Source organism: Apis laboriosa, unplaced genomic scaffold (assembly GCF_014066325.1).
Source record: "Apis laboriosa isolate Shangri-la unplaced genomic scaffold, ASM1406632v1 scaffold9_cov152, whole genome shotgun sequence".
Classification (NCBI taxonomy): domain Eukaryota; kingdom Metazoa; phylum Arthropoda; class Insecta; order Hymenoptera; family Apidae; genus Apis; species Apis laboriosa.
Window position 1 is genome coordinate 1,488,819 of NW_025224966.1, and position 19,150 is coordinate 1,507,968.

The following is a 19,150-nucleotide window of genomic DNA, read 5'->3' on the forward strand; positions in this document are numbered from 1 at the left end:
GCGACGACGATGGATAGTTCATATCGGAGTGTGTTGTCGTAACTTTTTCTTTGTGATTTTGAGAAATCCTTCAATTGTTCTTTTTATATATCATAATTTTGTTATTTTATTGAGTTTATATATGAAAATTAGCTTATAAATTTCTATTTGTAAAAGCGATAAAATCGAAACATAAGCGTGCCTTGTGTCGGACACTTTTGTATGAGAATAATGGCCGATGTTGAAGGAAAAAAGCTCACTGAACTACGAGTTATAGATTTGAAAACAGAACTCGAGAGGCGTGGGCTAGATAAAACTGGCAATAAAGCAGCACTTCTTGAGCGTCTTTCCAAAGTAAATTTTCTTATCCTTTATATTGTTTTTGTTAAGATTTCATTAACAATATTATTCTTTGTTTTATCGCCATTTTAACCCTTTTGATACCGTTGATAGTTTATTTCAACGCTATATATATATATATATATATCATTTCAAAACCTCAATTTTTCAAATAATTATTACAGTATTGCCATCGATGAACAAGTTTTTTTTCTCTAATTATATTTAACTAATATAATTTTATATTTTTATTGTTCATTATTATTATTATTATTATTATTATTATTATTATTATTATTATTATTATTATTATAACTTATGATAACTTCATTGTTATTTTGATATATAAAGGCCATAACTGATGAAGGTCAAGATCCTGATGAATATTTGATTGTACCTTGTGGTGGATTATGCAAAGTTAGTCCAAGAAAAAATAGTGGTATGTTATTTGACCTATATACATTAATTAAAAGGAAAGAGATAAATTTAAAATCATTTTATCAAATCAAATTTATAATTTTTTGCATTTTAGTAACAGGTACAATTAATCAAGATGAAACTAATGATACATTAGAAAATCAAAAAGAAGAAAGTATGGAGGTATCTGATAATAATGATATAAAAGTTAAACAAGAATCAAAGCCTGTTATAGAAGAAAATACAACAATATCTAAAGTGGAAGTAAGTATAAATAATATTTAGTTTATTATAAAAAAATATATTTATAAGAATAATAAAATAAAATTTTATTTTAGGAACTTCAAAGTGAAATTCAAAATAATGTTAGCAAGGAAATAGAACACAAACAGGAACTTAAGAATCATTTAAATAAAAATTTGATCGAAAATACACAGGCTCTTGATAAGAAAATAGAATCTGATGTAGCTACTACAATAAATCAAACTACAACTAATTCAGTTTCTACTGTTGAGGCCAATGGTATCGACAATGAAGATTCCATCAATCTAACTATTGGCGAAGATGAAGAAAATCTCCTCGCTGAGGAGGTAATGGATTTAATTAAATCGTGACTTTAACATTTCAAGAAAAAATAAAAACTATTTTATATTTTTACTTTGTATGTTTCAGACAGAGTCTCACGAGAGGCATAAGGGTAAGTTTGTTATATCTTGATTTGCACCTATATATGTACATACATGTATATATGTATATATATATACATACACACATATATGTATGTATGTATGTATGCATAGACGTAAGATTTCAAGGTATAGATATAGCACTACTATTGTCGATGGTCACGAGTAAGTTACTTAAGTATATGGCATCAGAAAGACCAAGAGACATGCTTATCTACGTATAAAATACCTCCATCTATCCAGAATTACGAGCGCGCTGGATTTGTCAACAAATTTACTACTTCATGCTTCATTTTACTTCCGATCTTCGAGCTCCATATTTTCAATCAAGCATACGTGCAGGAAGCGATGCAACCATTTATCATGTGGACGTGGCATGCAGTAATGTAGCTGCAGAGTATTATGGCGCGATGATCGACGAGGTTTCAACCAAAATGAAACATATATTCGTCGACGTTCTTGTGCGCAATATCAACTATATTCTACAAAGTTTATCCCATAAGTGCTAGTCTATAAGTTAGTTAACGCTAGAGTTTGATATAAAGTTACATTTAATTCTACCTAACCACCTAGAGCATCGTTGGATCATTTGGTCTCCGAATTATGTGGATACAAGAAGACTGAAGTATATGTCAAGCCAAAAATCTTCCCCATATACGGTTGATGATGCATCGTTGTTTATTATCCTGGAGAAATCAATGTCTTAAAACCACCAACTTAAAATAATCGCATGTCATTTTAACGCGCAAATATTTTGCTATCGCAGAAATCAAATATGTCCTGCATGCGTGCGTGCTTATGTCTGCGCGCGCGCGTGCATATATATACCTTTTGCTACCTTTCTAGTTTTTTCTTTTCCTTTTCTCCTTTTTCCTCTTTGTTCTCCATTTTCTCTTCATTTCCCTTAAAATTTTCTTTCAATATAGGTTTTGGTTCAGAGTCTATTTTATATAAAGGTACAAAGGTAATTTTAAATCGTTCGAAAATCAAAAGAAAAAAACAAAGTAGGGTCGCTATGGATTATACATTGAAGAGTGAATTTGTGTTATTGCAATCATGCGATCTTCATCATAATTTACTCCGCAATCTGTTAGTGGCTCGGAAAAGTTCCATGCAGGAAATACAGGCCACTAAGCAGCTGGAGTCTTAGGGAGGGAGAAGAAATCTGGCTTCGCAGAAAGTGACTATGCTACCTTGATTGTCTCTGCAGATGGAGGAGAGAAGAAGAAAGTGGAAGAAAACAAGAAGGGAGACTCTAAAGGGAGCAGTAGAGCAGAAGCTGGTGCCAACAACAAGGAAGGGACGACATCAGGTGGAAACGTCGGGACGAAGAGCAAGCAGGACGGTGGTGGAGATGGAAGCAAGAGGTTGGTCTCTCATTGCTAAACGGTTCACAGTGATACGACAACGAAATGTCACACAACTCTATGCTAGCGATGCTCTTCCACCGCATACAATACCATCAGGATAAGATACTGTCGAACGATGGATTTCCAAGCTGAATTATTCGTCACAGTCGCACGCAAGATTACTTTATTCCCTTTTTTTCAATCGCATACGAAGTTCCTTTCCGATCTCGTACGTTTAGGCTGTAATTCTTAACTCTGGAAAGTATGTTAAGAAATCGAGAAATTGGCTAGCAAACTTAACCAAACCAAGTCCTATATATACCGCTCCTATTCATAAACGAATATTTTTCGATGGTGTATTATACGCTCCAGAATTACCAATGAAAGTGATTATACATGCAACTTTTCCTCTCTGAAGATATTCGTTTATTAAACAAACAACAGTTTCGTCGAGCCTAGCAAGATATGTTAGCATCTTGAGATAAATTATACATTCGACAGATCCCACTTAAGCCTTAACGCGAGCATCAAGTAATCATATCATTCATCGAAGACTGCTACTCTATATCGCGTGTGTGTCAATGCTTATTCCAAGTTACAAAGAAGTGTCAAGCCCATCCGGAAGAACTACGAAGGAAATACTCCATTTTTGGAAAGCTTATGTAAGAGGGATGCAATACAAATATATTTTCCGCACGGACATACTTTCATTACACGAAAGATGAAATATGGATTCAACCGCAATGAAACGTAGTAATTTCATTAAACTGCTAACAAATTGTATCACAGCTGATGTACAAGTGAACGCCAAAACGAATATCTAATTATTATTACTGTTACTGTTGTTTCTATTATTGTTGCTGCTGCTATTGTGGTTGTTGTCTTTATCATTATTAACAACGACGACGACGACGACGACGATGATGATGATGATGATGATGATGATGATGATGATGATGATGATGACGATGATGATGATAATGATAATGATAGCGATAATAATAATCACGATGATAATGATGATAATCATGATAATTATAGCTGATAATTATGATAATATATAAATATAATTATATAATTTTGTTATAAAGATAAAAGTTGCTAGCCAAATTTATATGCTTAACATAGTTACAGAGGTACCTAATTAAGCCTCGAAAAAGAAATTCATTGTTTCTAAAATATTATCTTTTCATACATAATAAGAATTGTTCAAATGATTGTCAGATGTAATGAAAATAATAATTGTTTTCAGCATGGAGTCTAGCAACAAGAGCCAAAAAAGAGATGATAAAGGTAACTATTAAATAATTATTTAAATCGTGTTTATAGAATTATTAATAAATTTTTAATCATTTATCAATATTAATTAATTAAATTTTTAATCATTTATCAATATTATTATAATTAAAATATCTATTATTTCTACTTTTGTTTTATAATTATTTTATTCTTTATATAGACAAAAAAACTTCTCAAGTTAGTCCCGTTAATGCGAGTAGTAGAAATTTGTGGGTATCCGGATTATCTTCAAGTACTCGCGCTACTGATTTGAAACAAATATTTTCAAAATATGGGAAAGTAATAGGTGCAAAAGTAGTTACAAATGCAAGAACACCAGGTGCAAGATGTTATGGCTATGTAACTATGTCCACTAGTGAAGATGCTGCAAAGTGTATACAACATTTACATAGAACTGAACTTCACGGACGTGTAATATCTGTAGAAAAGGTAAATAAAATCAAAAAAAATATTTTTATCTCTTAGACTATTTATACTTTTTTTTCACATATACTTTTATATTATATAAAGGCCAAAGGTGATACTCAACAAAGTCATATGCGCAAACGAGATACTACGAATGGAAAATCTGAAAAGAAGGAAGAAAAAGAAAAGACAAAAGATAATCATGAGATTAACGATCGGAAAGATAAGGAAACGAAGAAAGAAACAGAAGATAAAGGAACAGAAGCAAGTGAGTGATTCAAATAAATAATATATACAAAGTGATGTTTTATATATATATATTATAAAAGAAATATTTAAATATATCACAACAGTGAAAAAGTCGGACGAAAAAAGTAACGAAAATATTGAAAATAAAAAAGCAGAGGTGCAGGAAAAGAAAGATGAAGTTTCGAAAGATGCCGATTCTCGATCAACTAAATCTACTAGTAAAAAACCGGAAAGTGAAAGAGGAAGACGTGACGAAAAGAGAATTCGATCTTGGGATCATCATCGATCTCATACTCGATCTCGCAGCCGCGAACGGCGTAGGCGCGATGATGTGTTAACCTTTGCAAAAATCAGGGTAAAAATCAATTATTATTAATTATTATTAATGAAGCATATATTTTAGTATTAATTATTTATTAGAATTATGAAGAATATAATTTTTTATATATTTCCAGGAGGAACGAGAAAGACAAAGGCTACGAGAAAGGGAGAGGATGCTTCGTGAAGAAGAACGGAGAAGAAGAGAAGATATGGAGCGACAACGGGAAGTAGAACGTAGACAAAGAGAAGAAGCTGCACGATTAGAAAGAGAACGAGAAAAATTAAGAAGGGAAAGAGAAAGAATTGAGCAGGAGAGAGCTGAGTTACTTCGACTCGAACGGGAACGTCAAAAACTGGAGCGGGAAAAGCTGGAGCGAGAAAGATTGGAACTGAAAAGACAACAAATGCGATTAGAAGAGAGTAGACGTGCTCCGCCTCCACCGTCCATTAAACGATGTTCTAGCGATAGAAGGGATCCAAGAGACATATACGTTGAACCAGATAGAAAACGTATGGCCACTGAGCATAGTCGAAAACACATTCCAGAACGTGTAAGTGATCGTCGTGGTGAGATTTTAGATCGCGTCTCAGACAGACGATTAGACGCATCCCCGCCTACTCGCTACGAATCTAGTAGGTAAGATGCGTGTATGGTCCCTCGTATTCCCTCATTTTTGTGCAAATCGAAAGCGGAGAAGATACGAAAGAATCGTAAAATATTACAGATCCAGTCAAGATTTAGGGTTGAAAAAGGAATTCAAACGTAGTAGCGAGTTTACTTCCCGTAGTAGTCGTCCCGAAAGCTTTTCCGATGTATCCCGAGGAAGAGAAGTGATCGTACGTCGAGACACTCTTAGCACGACAGCAACGTCTATCGATCCTCGACAAGTTAAAGAAAGGTAATATAAAAAAAGATTAATTTATGTTTTTGTACAATATATATTTCGATTTTTTGAATAAAAAAAATTCATCGAAATATTTTTGTATAGATATGAACGTGCAAGTACTACTACTTATACTCGTGATCGCGATGTCAGGCGTTCTGATACAGATACACATAGAAGTTCTAGGGATAGTCATACGCGTTACAGTGAAAGTTTCAAACCTACTGGATCTAGTACTCCACGTTAGTATAAAAGAATTCATATGATTTTAGAAAATTGTTTGATGTTTAAAATTTTTTTTGATCTCAACATTTTTTATGCATAGGTGATAGTCGTTATGTTGAAAGCAATCGAACAACTAGTAGTTGGCATTCTGGACCTTCGTCTACAAAATCATTTAATTCTGTACCTAGTAGCGGAACTCGAGATCCTCGAAACGAACCATCTAGTTGGAGTTCTAGATCTTCTGATAATGTAAACAGGTACACATCAATCTCTTTGTAAAATAAATTTTATATTTGATTCGCAAATAAGATCGATTAAATAAATGAATTTATTTCAGATGGAGTAATTCAAGCAGTATGGGAAACACATTACGACATCCAGTTCCACCTACGTATCAAAGTGGTCCTATTCAATCAATGGGATTAACTGCACCCGGGACAGCACCTTCATACGATCGTTTTGATCCATATAAATCATCTATGCCGAGCATGAGAAAATATTGATCGTATATTGCTGATTTTTACCATTATAACGAATAATTGGTGAATTTTTATATCCACCTGTTTCTGATGCTAGCACACACACGCGCGCCCATACTTACTCTCACATATGCACACGCACACTAAATTATTTATATTATTGACAAATCAATTTTCATTATATTTCAGCAATTAATCGTATACGTAAATTCCGATTGTAATGTGATCGTATGCAATTGATAGACAAATTGTGATTCAAGAAAAACCCAAATAATTCCTCGTTGATGAGTGGCGTATACGTATATCTTAAATCTCTTTCAATATTTGTATTCAAGTTGCTATCCTTAAATTAAGTTTTAAATGAATTAAACCGAATTGAACGTCTCACTCCCGATACTCATCCAAGCAGTCTACTCATCTAAGCATTATGATTACGATTTTTGAGTTTTTGATGTCATTCAATTTCTGTAAAAATTTTATATCATCTTTCCCAATCTTTTTTACATTTAATGATCTAAAAACAATAAAAATAGTAGTATTATTATTATTACTATTATTATTCTAATTATCACTATTATTACCATTGCTTACTATTAGTACTACTATTACTATTATTATTACTATTACTACTTCTACTATTGCTATTATCACTACTGCTACTTCTACTATCTCAATTATTATTACACTACCATTATTACTGCTGCTATTGTTACAAATAAATACTTTAGTGATATTCATCGCGATGAATGTAAACATATGGTATGATCTATACACGATATACAGTGTATATGTCATACTGAAATATAATGGATTTTTGTACATTTGTTAATAGACACGATATAGAGATCTAGAGAGAGACGCTCGAAATGGGGCAAACTTTTACTCGTTTGTCTACAGCGCAACTACATTTATATAATGCGTTGTATCAATTGTTATTTGCAACTTATTTCAATCAATGACGCGCATTCATTTACATCGTTGGATGTATTCTTATAGAATAAGACATACAGAATAGTGTTATAAACAGTTACATCGTGTACCTTTAACAGATTCCTTGTAGAAATACGTACATATTCTCATAAGGATATGACTGAACAATTTGTATATTGAATTTCACAAGACAGAACAGTGTATCTAATGATGTTGGAATTTAGGTTCATACTTGAAGCACACGTACTATGTTTCAGTATAGCGACAATTACTTCAATATAAATAAATTTATGGTATATTAGAATAATTTGTTTTGATATATCTGTAATTTTATATTTTAATGATTTTTGCCAATTTTGTTTATTTGATTCCAGTTCATTATTTAATTTTTATTTCATCGATAAAAGAAGAAATTAATCAGAGGATAAACATACTATACAGCAACTGTGAACTAAAATAAAAAGACAACTTCAGATATATGAGAATTAAAGCATTCAAAAATTCAAATATATAAAATTTAGATATTTGGGGATTCAAATATTTATAGTGAGATAAATTGCTACATATTCGCAAATATATATTTTTGGCACACTATTGTATCGTTGAGTGAAAAGAGAACGAATAGAAATACACGATAGAGAGAACACTTTCCCTCAGTTGAATGAGTCAAGGATGGTAGTTACTGTGAAAGAAGAAAAGAGAAAAGATTGAGGGAATGGGAAAGAGTGAGGGAATCATTTCATCGAGAACAAAGTATGTCGAGGTCTTTTCACGACAGTCATCCTAATTGAGGTTTATCCCATGTGTAGTGATGATTGCACGATTCCGATGGTTTCCTTCTTCCTTTTTAATTTTTTTATTTATTCCCCTCTTTTTTTATTTCTCCTTCTTTTCCTCCAACTTCTCTCTTTCTCGTTTACATACATGATCCTTTCTCTTGTTTTCTCTATCTTATTTCCGCCCCCCCCCCGCGCTTTCTTGTCAGCTCCCACCTTCCAGTCAAAACTCAATAGACGATGGACAATTCGCCGGGAGTCTCGCGAACGCGATAACTTTGTTGAAATAGTTGAACGTTGTATGCCTGATCGCGAATAATAAGTGTTGTAATATAATCGTGATAAAAACCGTATGGTATGTGAAAAAGATCGGTTGAATGTTTTCTCTGGATCAGGATGTTATCGTCCACTGTTTTGAGTAAGTGATTCAAATCGATTTATATAGTTTACGCGCGCTTTCATACAATTTTATGAATGATATTTATTATTCATTTTTAACATTTGCATCATCGATAAGAAAATGGGAAAAATACAATAGACCATGAATGAAAGTTCCAATTCTATTCATTTTCCGCGCTACTTAAATGAAAAATCAAGGATGTTGATTCGTACTGCCTCGTATTTAGGCGCGAAAACTTTAAATCATTACATTCAATTTTTTACATATTTTCAAATTTAAAATTATTTTTTTATTTTCTAATTATATATGTAATATATATATTATTTTATGCATTTCCTTTCATTAAATTATATTTCGTTTATTGTTATTGATTTTCAATGTTACATTATTAATAATTGACATCTATATCGTACAGCCCATATGATGCGGGTTAAATCGGTTTAAATACAAAAACAAGATAAGACATATTGCACATTCAAAATAAATAAGATGAGAATAAATATTGAATTACGAAAGAATGGTATTCCCAACTCATCAATTGAAAGTAAAGGTAACGTTAACTATACAATTGGAAAGAGAATAGCATAATTTTTCACGAGACAAAAAAAAAAAATAACGGATTAAAAGTATAATCATTGTATTCTCACTCAATAGATTTAATTTATCACTAAACTCACTATTATTTATTGCTTCATTGCTGTATGTGTATAACTAGATGATGAATCAGTGAATGGAAGAAAGGTGCGCTTTCTCGCCAAGCAACTTTCACCATCGATGAAGTCCGTGTGCGTAGACAGATTCCAAAAACGCTTGATCGTTCGCTTTCTTTTATTCTCTTCTTGAGAAAGAAGATTGAGAAGGAAGTATATATCGTTTTTAACGAAACGCATTTTTTCAGATTTTTGAGATTTTTTTTATTCTTCAGTGAACAAAGGTCAATACTTGCATGTAATATTTCAAAATAAATTCAAACATGATAAACTCGCGAAATTGAAAAAGTTTCACCAATGGTTTCGTTACGCTTCCGATTCGATTTCACGGAGAATTGAATTACTTCTCATATGCTAACACGCTTTTTCTATCGATTTTACTTTTAGTCTCGCAATAGATACTCGAGAAATCGTGTTAATAGGTTATTAACATAAAAAAGGAAATAAAAATTTAATTCATCGAATATAATAAAGCACGATTCGAAAAGTTTTTGAATATTGTAATAATCAATCAGCGATGATGATCTTAACATTTGTCAATAATATCGAATGCTATATTTCAAAAAGTAATACCAGTAATATACTTAATATAGTAATTATAATACTTAGATTCGCTTTGACATATCGTAAATGGAGAATCGCTAATTTTCCAGAATGATTTTTAAGTAATAATTATTTTGCCTGTAGTTGTTCCACAATTACCTGAAATCAGTAATAATCTTCATCATTTTTAGTTCTATATGATTTAAATTGCGATCTACTTACACATCTTTTAATTTATAGTTTTATTCTTTATGGAAGAAAAAAGGAAGATCGATTTCGGAATAATCGATGATTAGAGATACGCTCTATTCCATGCTGCTTGATGTACTTGAATGTTTCAGAATTGTGCATAATATGGAGTTTGCTAACGAGTTCCTGGTCATACACCGAAGAAATTACTCATTATCGTTATCATTCAGGTAAGTAAATCTCATCGTTAATCTGTTTCATTAAACAAAAACGCTGATTAATTCAATCGGATATTCAATCGAATCTTATATGTTATATGTTATATTATATTATATGTAATGTTATAATAATATGCGTGCGATATAAACGATACAGCATCAAACAAATTTGGAACATCTCAGACATTTATAACACCGATAAAAAGATGGAGAGAACCAGATAGATGGGATAGTAGTGATCCACAAAGATTGGGTCCACCAATTTTTCGAAAAAATATGCATATCAGACCTTACGTAAGATTAGCGAAAGTTGAAGAAAAACGAGAACAGCCGGATCCTCTGGTTACGATTACCGAAACTTTGGGTGCCTTAAATACTGTCGGGAGTTATATCGTTAATATGACCAGAGGAGTGGAGAACTCAAATTATCCACCAAAGGAATTACCATCAGCTATATACACTATTTCAAAGAATATTTTAGGTAAGATTTTGATAAAATTCAACTATTCTTTTTCCAGAATTTATAAATTTTGCATAGTTTAATTATATTTTTTTTTAGGACGCAATGTAACAGATAGTATTGCACCGCTAGTCCGAGGTGTAGCTTTACCTCTACGACCTATACCGACCGAAAGTTCTTCTGTCTCTTCTGTTTCTTCTTCTCCTGCAGAGATTAATCAAAACATTAGAGAAAAAGAATCAGTGATATCGTCGGTCGATTGTACTACGGCAGAAGGCAATCTTGGAAAATGTCAGGATTTAAGTAACTGTCCTCAATTGTTACTCGATTTGACCAAACTCAGACAATCATTATGCTTTAAAAGTTTATTTGTTCCGGGCGTTTGTTGCCCATTGACGGATAAAGTCGACAATAATGGAACTAGGTAAATTCAACAACAATAATTTCGTTATGATTTGTTATAGCAAGATCGTTCATAACCTAAAAAAAATTGGATATGTATGAATTTTCAGCTCGATAGCCGGTATAATTCCAGCACCAGGAATCGAGCCACCCATACATTCTCCATCGAGACCACCAGTCCGACCAACGAAGCCACATCAAACTCCTCGACCCATTCCATTGTTTCCTGTCATTACAACTGGTAGCACGATTACAATTACTATAGAATTACAGAATTTACAATTACGACTACTACTTACTGTAGAATTCGTTTCAGTATCTCCTATCAATCCATCGGTAAATCATTCAACTAATTTCTTTGGATCTTCAACATCCGGCAGCACTATTGATAATAATTTTATACAAAACGATGAAGGTAAACAAATGTAAAAATATAAAACACATACATATAGAAATGAATAAGCAATAGCAACAACTAAATTGTTGATAAATTCTTGTGGTAGAATGTGGAGTAAGAAACTCAGGTAAATATCGAGTAGTCGGCGGAGAAGAAGCTCTTCCAGGACGTTGGCCTTGGATGGCAGCGATTTTTTTACATGGCTCTAAACGCACAGAATTTTGGTGTGGTGGATCTTTGATTGGATCGCGATACATTTTAACTGCGGCTCATTGTACACGCGATCACCGTCAACGGCCGTAAGTTACTCGTTCGTAAGTAAATGTTTTCAAAACTTTTACATAAGAAGAAATAAAATGACGATTTTCGAACTTTCGAACAGATTTGCTGCTAAACAATTCACTGTACGTCTTGGAGACATAGATCTTGAAAGGAATGACGAACCATCCGCGCCAGAAACTTACATGGTTAAACAAATTCATGCACATCCAAAATTCTCTCGTGTTGGATTTTATAATGATATTGCAGTTTTGGAGTTGACGAGGACTGTTCGAAAATCTCCTTATGTAATACCAATTTGTTTACCACAAGCACATTATCGAAACGAACGATTTGCTGGTGCTAGACCAACCGTTGTTGGATGGGGTACTACCTATTATGGTATATATATATATATATATATTTTTTTTTTTCTATTCCTTTTACTTTTGTTCATATTCAATTCACATTCATTTTTTTCTATTATTTCTATTTCTTATTTTTTCAAAATATTTATATATTTATAATTTTTTAGAATTAAAAAATTTTTAAGAATTTTTAAGAATTAAAAAATTATTATATGATTTCTTTCAATAGGTGGAAAAGAAAGCACGGTACAGCGGCAAGCAGTGCTTCCAGTATGGAGAAACGAAGATTGCAATGCAGCTTATTTTCAACCAATTACTAGTAATTTTCTTTGTGCTGGTTATAGTCAAGGCGGCAAAGATGCTTGTCAAGGTGATTCCGGTGGTCCACTTATGCTTAGAGCAGATGGTAAATGGATTCAAATCGGTATTGTCTCGTTTGGTAATAAATGTGGAGAACCAGGATATCCGGGAGTATATACGCGTGTTACTGAATACGTAGACTGGATTAAAAATAATTTGAATTAAGCATGAGCAATTTTTATCTTAATTGATTTGTATTTCCGACTTCGGATGACATGATTCTTATTCGGTAATACAATATCATTTGTAAGTATATTATGTGAGTGCCAAGAATCTTAATTTATACATTACCTCTTTATATTATATGCACTAGCGTAATTAGAATAATTGCACATATATTTGTGCAATCATACAAATTTGTAAATTATATTATAATAATTGTACATACGCGCGCGCACTTATATATGCAAATATACGTAATTTAATAAATTAAATTTATTTACTTATTAGCAATAATAACAAATATTACCTATACGAATGCGGCTGTAAACTCTCAATTATTTGTTCCTCAATTGTTTTAATTTCAAGAAATCGTTTACCTATGGCTATCTATCGTTCGTTTATTCATTTAAAATTACATAATTCGTTTAATTACAATGTATTTTACATTTAATCCTTGGCTCTTATAACAAAAAGACGACCAACGATTTAGAAATCTTTGATATTTCAGAATGAAAACTAAAAGTAACTCAGTTCCAAATTTCAAAAGTTTCGTCGAACAAATGATCGATGGAGCGCTAAAAAATAATGGTTAGTGTAATAATTAACATTCATTTTATTATTGTATACTACATACATTTAAAATATCTTGCATAGATCAAATTGTACAATTTCATCAAATGATTTATGAGAAATGGAATTTCAAGAAATTATTGGAATTAGAAAATGCTAACTATAAACAAAATGAAGAATCTTTAGAATCGAAAGAGGTATCAACTGTTAAATAAAAATTTTGTACTTAATATTAATTGTACTATTTACGTTTCAAATTTTAGAATATATCAGCAACGGTAGCGCATCGTAGATCGCGTCGCTATAAATATAAGCGAACTTCGGTAACGATTTTCCATAAAATGCCTAGTCAAAAAGATGTGTCAGAAATAAGACAAACACCAAACTTCGTTTCGATTAACAATAAGGAATTTACTAATGAAAAAGAGGATTTGAATAAACTAGATGACATTAATCTTTCTCCTATCATTGGTGATACTAAAGTTATTGAACTTTGGAGCAACTCAACAAACCGCGCAGCAGATAAATTACAAATTGCAACAAACAACGTTTCTTTGGTTGACTGTGATCATATGCATGGGTTATTATTCTATTTATAAAAAATCAAATTTCGTCAAATTTATTGAATTTAGAGAATAGTTTGCAACATATACTTGTTTGCTTAAAAAATAAAATATAGATTAGCAAGTCAGCGACAAAATGAAAAAAAACTATCCTTTGAAGCTTGGAAAAATAAGAAAACTATCACATATAAACGAATACTTAAAAAAATAGAAACTGAAAAACAGCAAAAATTACTTGAAAATTTAACAAATACAAAATGGAAAAAAATTGCTCAACAGGTTTGTATTATAATTAATTTTTCAACTTTCTTTCAAATACTTCATATTCTTTAATAATTTTAATCTATAATTTTTTTTTCACTTGTTAAGGCACAAATACGCAAGGAAAATAAAAATCGGCGAAAGCAAAAGTTACTTTCTAAAAAATATTTTGAAATGAATAATTGTAATGTAAAGTCTAATTGTAATAAAATGAATGAAAAACAAATTATTGAAGAATTTATTTCAAATTCATTTGGAGAAGAAAAGAATATGAAATTACATAAAGAAAAAAGAAATGAATCAAATATTGTGCGGTAAAATCTTTTAAATGTATTTTATATAATTTTCATTATATAAAAAAAAAGAAAAATAAGAAATTGTTTTCATAATTTTCAGAGGATCAAGCAACAATCCTAACAACGATAGAAAAAATAGAGTGTCTTCAATGATTAATTCTATTGAAAGTATTGTATTTTGTTCTTGGTTAAATCAATTGAATTGCGCACTTCATAACAAATATTTACGTGAACGTCGACATCTTGTACGATCGTTTTATTGTCAACCTTTCTATTATGGAGATGAAAAGTTTTATATCAGATAAGTACTTACAATTGTAAGTATATATATATGAGAAATTATCTCTATCTCGATTGCTTCTAAAAAAATATGTAAATAAAATTACATACATAGAATTCCTAATATCAGGATCAGTAAAAAAATAAAATATATTAAATAGCGATAATTCACTTTATAAATGCGACATATTTTGTATATTTATAGTAGTTATAATAATAACTGATCAAATAAAATAACAGTTTTGAATAAATTTTCATATTTGATTTAATTAACATATTTATTTTATAGCCTTATTTCTTCTAAGATTTTACTCAATTAATGGAAAAATAATAAAAAATTTAAATTTAAATCCAATAATGATTCCAACAATTAAATCAAATAGTTTTATTTATACTTTATATGTTTGTATATTCTTTTATATTCACCGACAGTGATTATATTGTAATATCCAAATTGCATATATTGAATATTATTTGCACTAAATTATTATTCTAAATTTCGAAAATATTATTTTTATTATTAAATATAAATTCAAAAATATGTACGAAATTTAAAATATATATACATAAATACTTTTTTATTTTTTTATATTTTAAAATATTTTCCAATACTATATTTTGCTTCTTTTCAAATAAGTTATAATTTTTTTGAAAATATTTAAAATTATTTTAAAAAAATCTGATATATACAATTATTCAATTGCATGTTTTTATTTTCATTATATTATAAAAAAAATTCCATTATTGTATACAAAAAAAATTTATTTGCTTGTTTTCTTTAATATCTTATAATACCTTCATGTATAATTTTATTATTATTTTTATTATTTTTTCTTTAATGATAATTATATAATAGATATGATGTTTCAAAATTATGTTCTAAATTTATAAAATAAATTATAATATTTATGAAATATTTAAACCAAATATATTAATTTATAAATGACATTTATAAATATACATATATAAGTTAATATATTCCTATATATCCGTGTCACATATATTATTTATTTGTTTTTTTAAATGTAAAAATTTTGTTTGCATTTGTTTCGCCATTAATTTAAACTAATTTCTTTGTAATTTATATATAATTAATTTTTAATTTAAAAATATAAATTTCGATTTTCATTTACAAACATTTTATAAAAATTCAAAGTCAAAAAAATAAAAATAAAATAATTTGTAACATATATTAATATTTATACTCACTTTAGATAGTTTTAATATTGCATTTATCTATTATTTCCAATATGTTTGTCTATTTCATTGATTAAAAAATATAGTTTCAAGAAAGAAAATAATAAAGTGAACTATTTATTCGAGAACGGTATTTTTTAAATAATTTATACCTTACATTTAACAAATTTAGACATTTTCTTTTTAAATTATATATATATATATATCACAACATTTGTACATATTTGTACAAATTTGAAATACATCTATGCATATACATCACATTATATTACAAATATGATTTAATAAAAAATTATAATATTTAATTATCAAATTTATAATAAGATTGTTGCATGAAATATGTACATCGCATTGTTATAGTATTTTTTTTATTTGCACTTATAAATAGTTTTAAATTTAATTATTTTTAATCATTGCAATTTAATACAAATTTTATAAAACATATAGATTGCGAATGTATAACACATGCATCGAAATATATATTTTCTTATATTTAAATATCTGAACATAAACACTAACCTAAAATTACTAATTAATAATTGTATTATTTTTATTGAAAATAAGCATACGACAACATTATGGAGAAGGAAGGTAAATACTTTCAAAATAATAAATTGAAAAACAATTATATATTTTTAATTTTTATTTTTTTCAGAAATCTGTCAATATTTTAATGACATTATTAAAGATGAAAAAGATGTTTCTGCTGGAATGGCTGCTATACGTACACTATTAAAAGTTTTAGAGTATTCAAAGTGTAAGACTACATAATAGATTTTTAAATAATATATATCTTTATTATATATTCTTTTTTCTTTTGTAGCTGAAACGGTTCAAGAGCTTAGATACTGTTTACAGAATGCAATAGATGCAATGAGATCTACTGAAAATCCTGTAACTGCCATTGCATCTGGCAGTGAATTATTTCTTCGTTTTATAACTTTGGCTACATTAGATACTCCTGTAAGAATATATTAATATGATTTGTCATAAATCTTACTCTTTTTCTATATAATATTTATTCTAATCTTTCCTTTTTTTAATTTTTTTATTTTAATATTAATATTCATGATATCAGTTAATTACTTGAATATATTCAAAATCTTAAATCATATTATTATTTATATTTATTTATCTATATTATTCTATATTAGTCATTTGCAGAATGTAAGGGTATTATGCTCCATAGAGGCAAAATGTTTTATGAGAAATTAGTAGCTGCCAGAGGAAAAGTAGCAAAAGTTGCAGCACATTTCATTAAGGATGGCTCTGTAATTTTCATTTATTTTGGAATTTTTTTATGAAAATTTTTTTTGGTTTTCTATTTTTTTATTATGTTTATTACAGAAAATACTTACTCATTCAAAATCTAGAGTTGTATTGCAAGCAATGAAAGAAGCTGTTGAAAGTAATAAAATATTTGAAGTATATGTAACATGTTCTTCTCCAGATAATAGTGGGTAAATATTCTTTTTAATAACTTAAAATGTAAATATTAATGTATAATATATTTATCTTATCTTTTTCATTTTTTTAATGGACAGGGAAGAAATGCATGAAAATTTAACAAAATTAGGTTTATCTTGTACATTAATATTAGATTCTGCAATGGGATATGTCATGGAACAAGTTGATATGGTCATGGTAGGAGCAGAAGGAGTTGCAGAAAGTGGAGGTGTTATTAATAAGGTATATTATAATTTTCTTAATTTTCGATAATTGATCATTCTTAACTGATATAAATTTTAATTTTCATTGATATTGATTTATAGGTTGGCACATATACAATGGCAATGTGTGCTAAAGAAGTAAAGAAACCATTTTATGTCTTAACAGAGAGTTTCAAATTTTCAAGAATATATCCCTTAAATCAAGTAGATCTTCCAAATGAGTTTAAAGTAAAATATTAAAATTTTCTATTATTTTTAATTAAGATATAGAATATATTTAAAAAATTTTTTTGTTTTTTCTTTTACAGTATACAGCAAGTACATTAAAAAAAGATTTGCAGAAAGAACATCCATTAGTTGATTATACGCCACCACATTATATTAGTCTTCTCTTTACTGATTTAGGTATATTAACACCTTCAGCTGTAAGTGATGAACTTATTAAATTATACTTGTAACATGTATGTGCATATACATCTGTACACCAAAATACATATACAAATAATTTTAATACGAATATAGGTAAAAATAAAATTATTTATACAATGACAATAATAAATATTTAACTTTACAAAAGACTTTAATATAAGTTTTATTAATTCTTAAAATAATATTGAGTATTGTAAAATAACACACTCGTTTTTTTAAAATCTCATTTCCAAATAACACACGATAAAACACTTATTCTTTGTTATAATACAATAGAGAAATTCAACACTGTTTTGAATATTTATAAATTTTCTCCTAGTTATGACTTATTAGAAGATGACTTACGCATCTCGCACAATATACACATGTATACGATATCTATAACCACATTATCATATTAAATACAAATAATCTATATAATGCATCTCAATAGTTGAGCATCACCGTATTGCACAGCAATAACTAATAAGATTTATAACTTTTAACAAAATTAAAAAAAATTGTTGTAAGTTATTAATTAATAACTTATGCATTATAAAAAAAATCTTTAAATTTGCAATATTTGTTACATATATAAATAATGCTTTAAAAGTTTTATTTTATATTTAGTTTCATTTTAATGAAACATAGGAAATAATGATATGAAATTATAAATGTTTTTGAGTTAATACTCATAATTAAATAATTTTGTTTTTTTATATTATTTAACATGTGTTTACTACGCTTATTGCGAAAATTTCTTCTAAATAAATATAATTCATCATTAAACATTTTTCGTTTTATCAATAAATACTGGCTATTAAAATTGAATTGTCGTTTGGACGGATATATAACATAAGGAATTAAGGCGGAAATATTAATATAAAAAATGAAAAAAATAAGTAATAAAAAATTTATGGATATTGGATCATCCTAATAGTCTTAAAGATTTTTCAAATTTTAAAAGAAATTGAATAAAATTTTATATATGATTATACCATAGTATGATAAATATTCATATTTTCTATTGATAATAATATAAATACAATGAAAAAATAGAAATATCGATGGTTCACTATGAAAAGCTCACTTTCAATTCTG

General features: G+C 28.9%; 3 protein-coding genes across 7 annotated transcripts; all 3 read left to right on the plus strand.

Annotated features, from left to right (window-relative positions):
* Positions 1-10: 10 nt before the first annotated feature.
* Positions 11-7,866, plus strand: LOC122719742 (SAFB-like transcription modulator). Its single transcript, XM_043945861.1, has 15 exons — positions 11-333; positions 670-757; positions 851-999; positions 1,074-1,325; positions 1,408-1,432; positions 2,632-2,788; positions 4,023-4,063; positions 4,230-4,498; positions 4,580-4,742; positions 4,828-5,078; positions 5,179-5,681; positions 5,770-5,943; positions 6,034-6,170; positions 6,254-6,410; positions 6,491-7,866. Exons 1-15 carry the CDS (start codon positions 202-204, stop codon positions 6,654-6,656), a joined length of 2,664 nt encoding a protein of 887 aa, XP_043801796.1. The 5' UTR covers positions 11-201; the 3' UTR covers positions 6,657-7,866.
* Positions 7,867-10,307: 2,441 nt separating this feature from the next.
* LOC122719754 (proclotting enzyme-like) lies at positions 10,308-14,143 on the plus strand. Of its 3 annotated transcripts, XR_006347683.1 has the most exons (11): positions 10,308-10,410; positions 10,556-10,879; positions 10,958-11,282; positions 11,371-11,501; positions 11,577-11,675; positions 11,764-11,956; positions 12,040-12,317; positions 12,513-12,689; positions 13,314-13,393; positions 13,460-13,572; positions 13,639-14,143. XR_006347683.1 is itself a non-coding variant. In XM_043945885.1 (8 exons), the coding sequence occupies exons 1-8, from the start codon at positions 10,314-10,316 to the stop codon at positions 12,806-12,808; spliced, it is 1,743 nt and encodes a 580-aa protein (XP_043801820.1). In that variant the 5' UTR covers positions 10,308-10,313; the 3' UTR covers positions 12,809-13,303. The 3 variants fall into 3 exon arrangements, 2 of the variants coding, with proteins under 2 accessions (XP_043801820.1, XP_043801819.1); XM_043945885.1 differs by lacking the exons at positions 13,314-13,393; positions 13,460-13,572; positions 13,639-14,143 and having other exon boundaries at positions 12,513-13,303; XM_043945884.1 differs by lacking the exons at positions 13,314-13,393; positions 13,460-13,572; positions 13,639-14,143 and having other exon boundaries at positions 11,371-11,675; positions 12,513-13,303.
* A 314-nt stretch (positions 14,144-14,457) lies between these two features.
* LOC122719781 (translation initiation factor eIF-2B subunit alpha) lies at positions 14,458-18,655 on the plus strand. 3 transcript variants are annotated; one of them, XM_043945928.1, is made up of 10 exons: positions 14,458-14,513; positions 14,596-14,812; positions 16,536-16,562; positions 16,627-16,728; positions 16,795-16,934; positions 17,126-17,242; positions 17,319-17,431; positions 17,516-17,660; positions 17,744-17,869; positions 17,950-18,655. In XM_043945928.1, exons 3-10 carry the CDS (start codon positions 16,550-16,552, stop codon positions 18,097-18,099), a joined length of 906 nt encoding a protein of 301 aa, XP_043801863.1. In that variant the 5' UTR covers positions 14,458-14,513; positions 14,596-14,812; positions 16,536-16,549; the 3' UTR covers positions 18,100-18,655. The 3 variants fall into 3 exon arrangements, with proteins under 3 accessions (XP_043801863.1, XP_043801865.1, XP_043801864.1); XM_043945930.1 differs by lacking the exon at positions 16,536-16,562; XM_043945929.1 differs by lacking the exons at positions 14,458-14,513; positions 14,596-14,812 and adding an exon at positions 16,090-16,101.
* Positions 18,656-19,150: the final 495 nt, after the last annotated feature.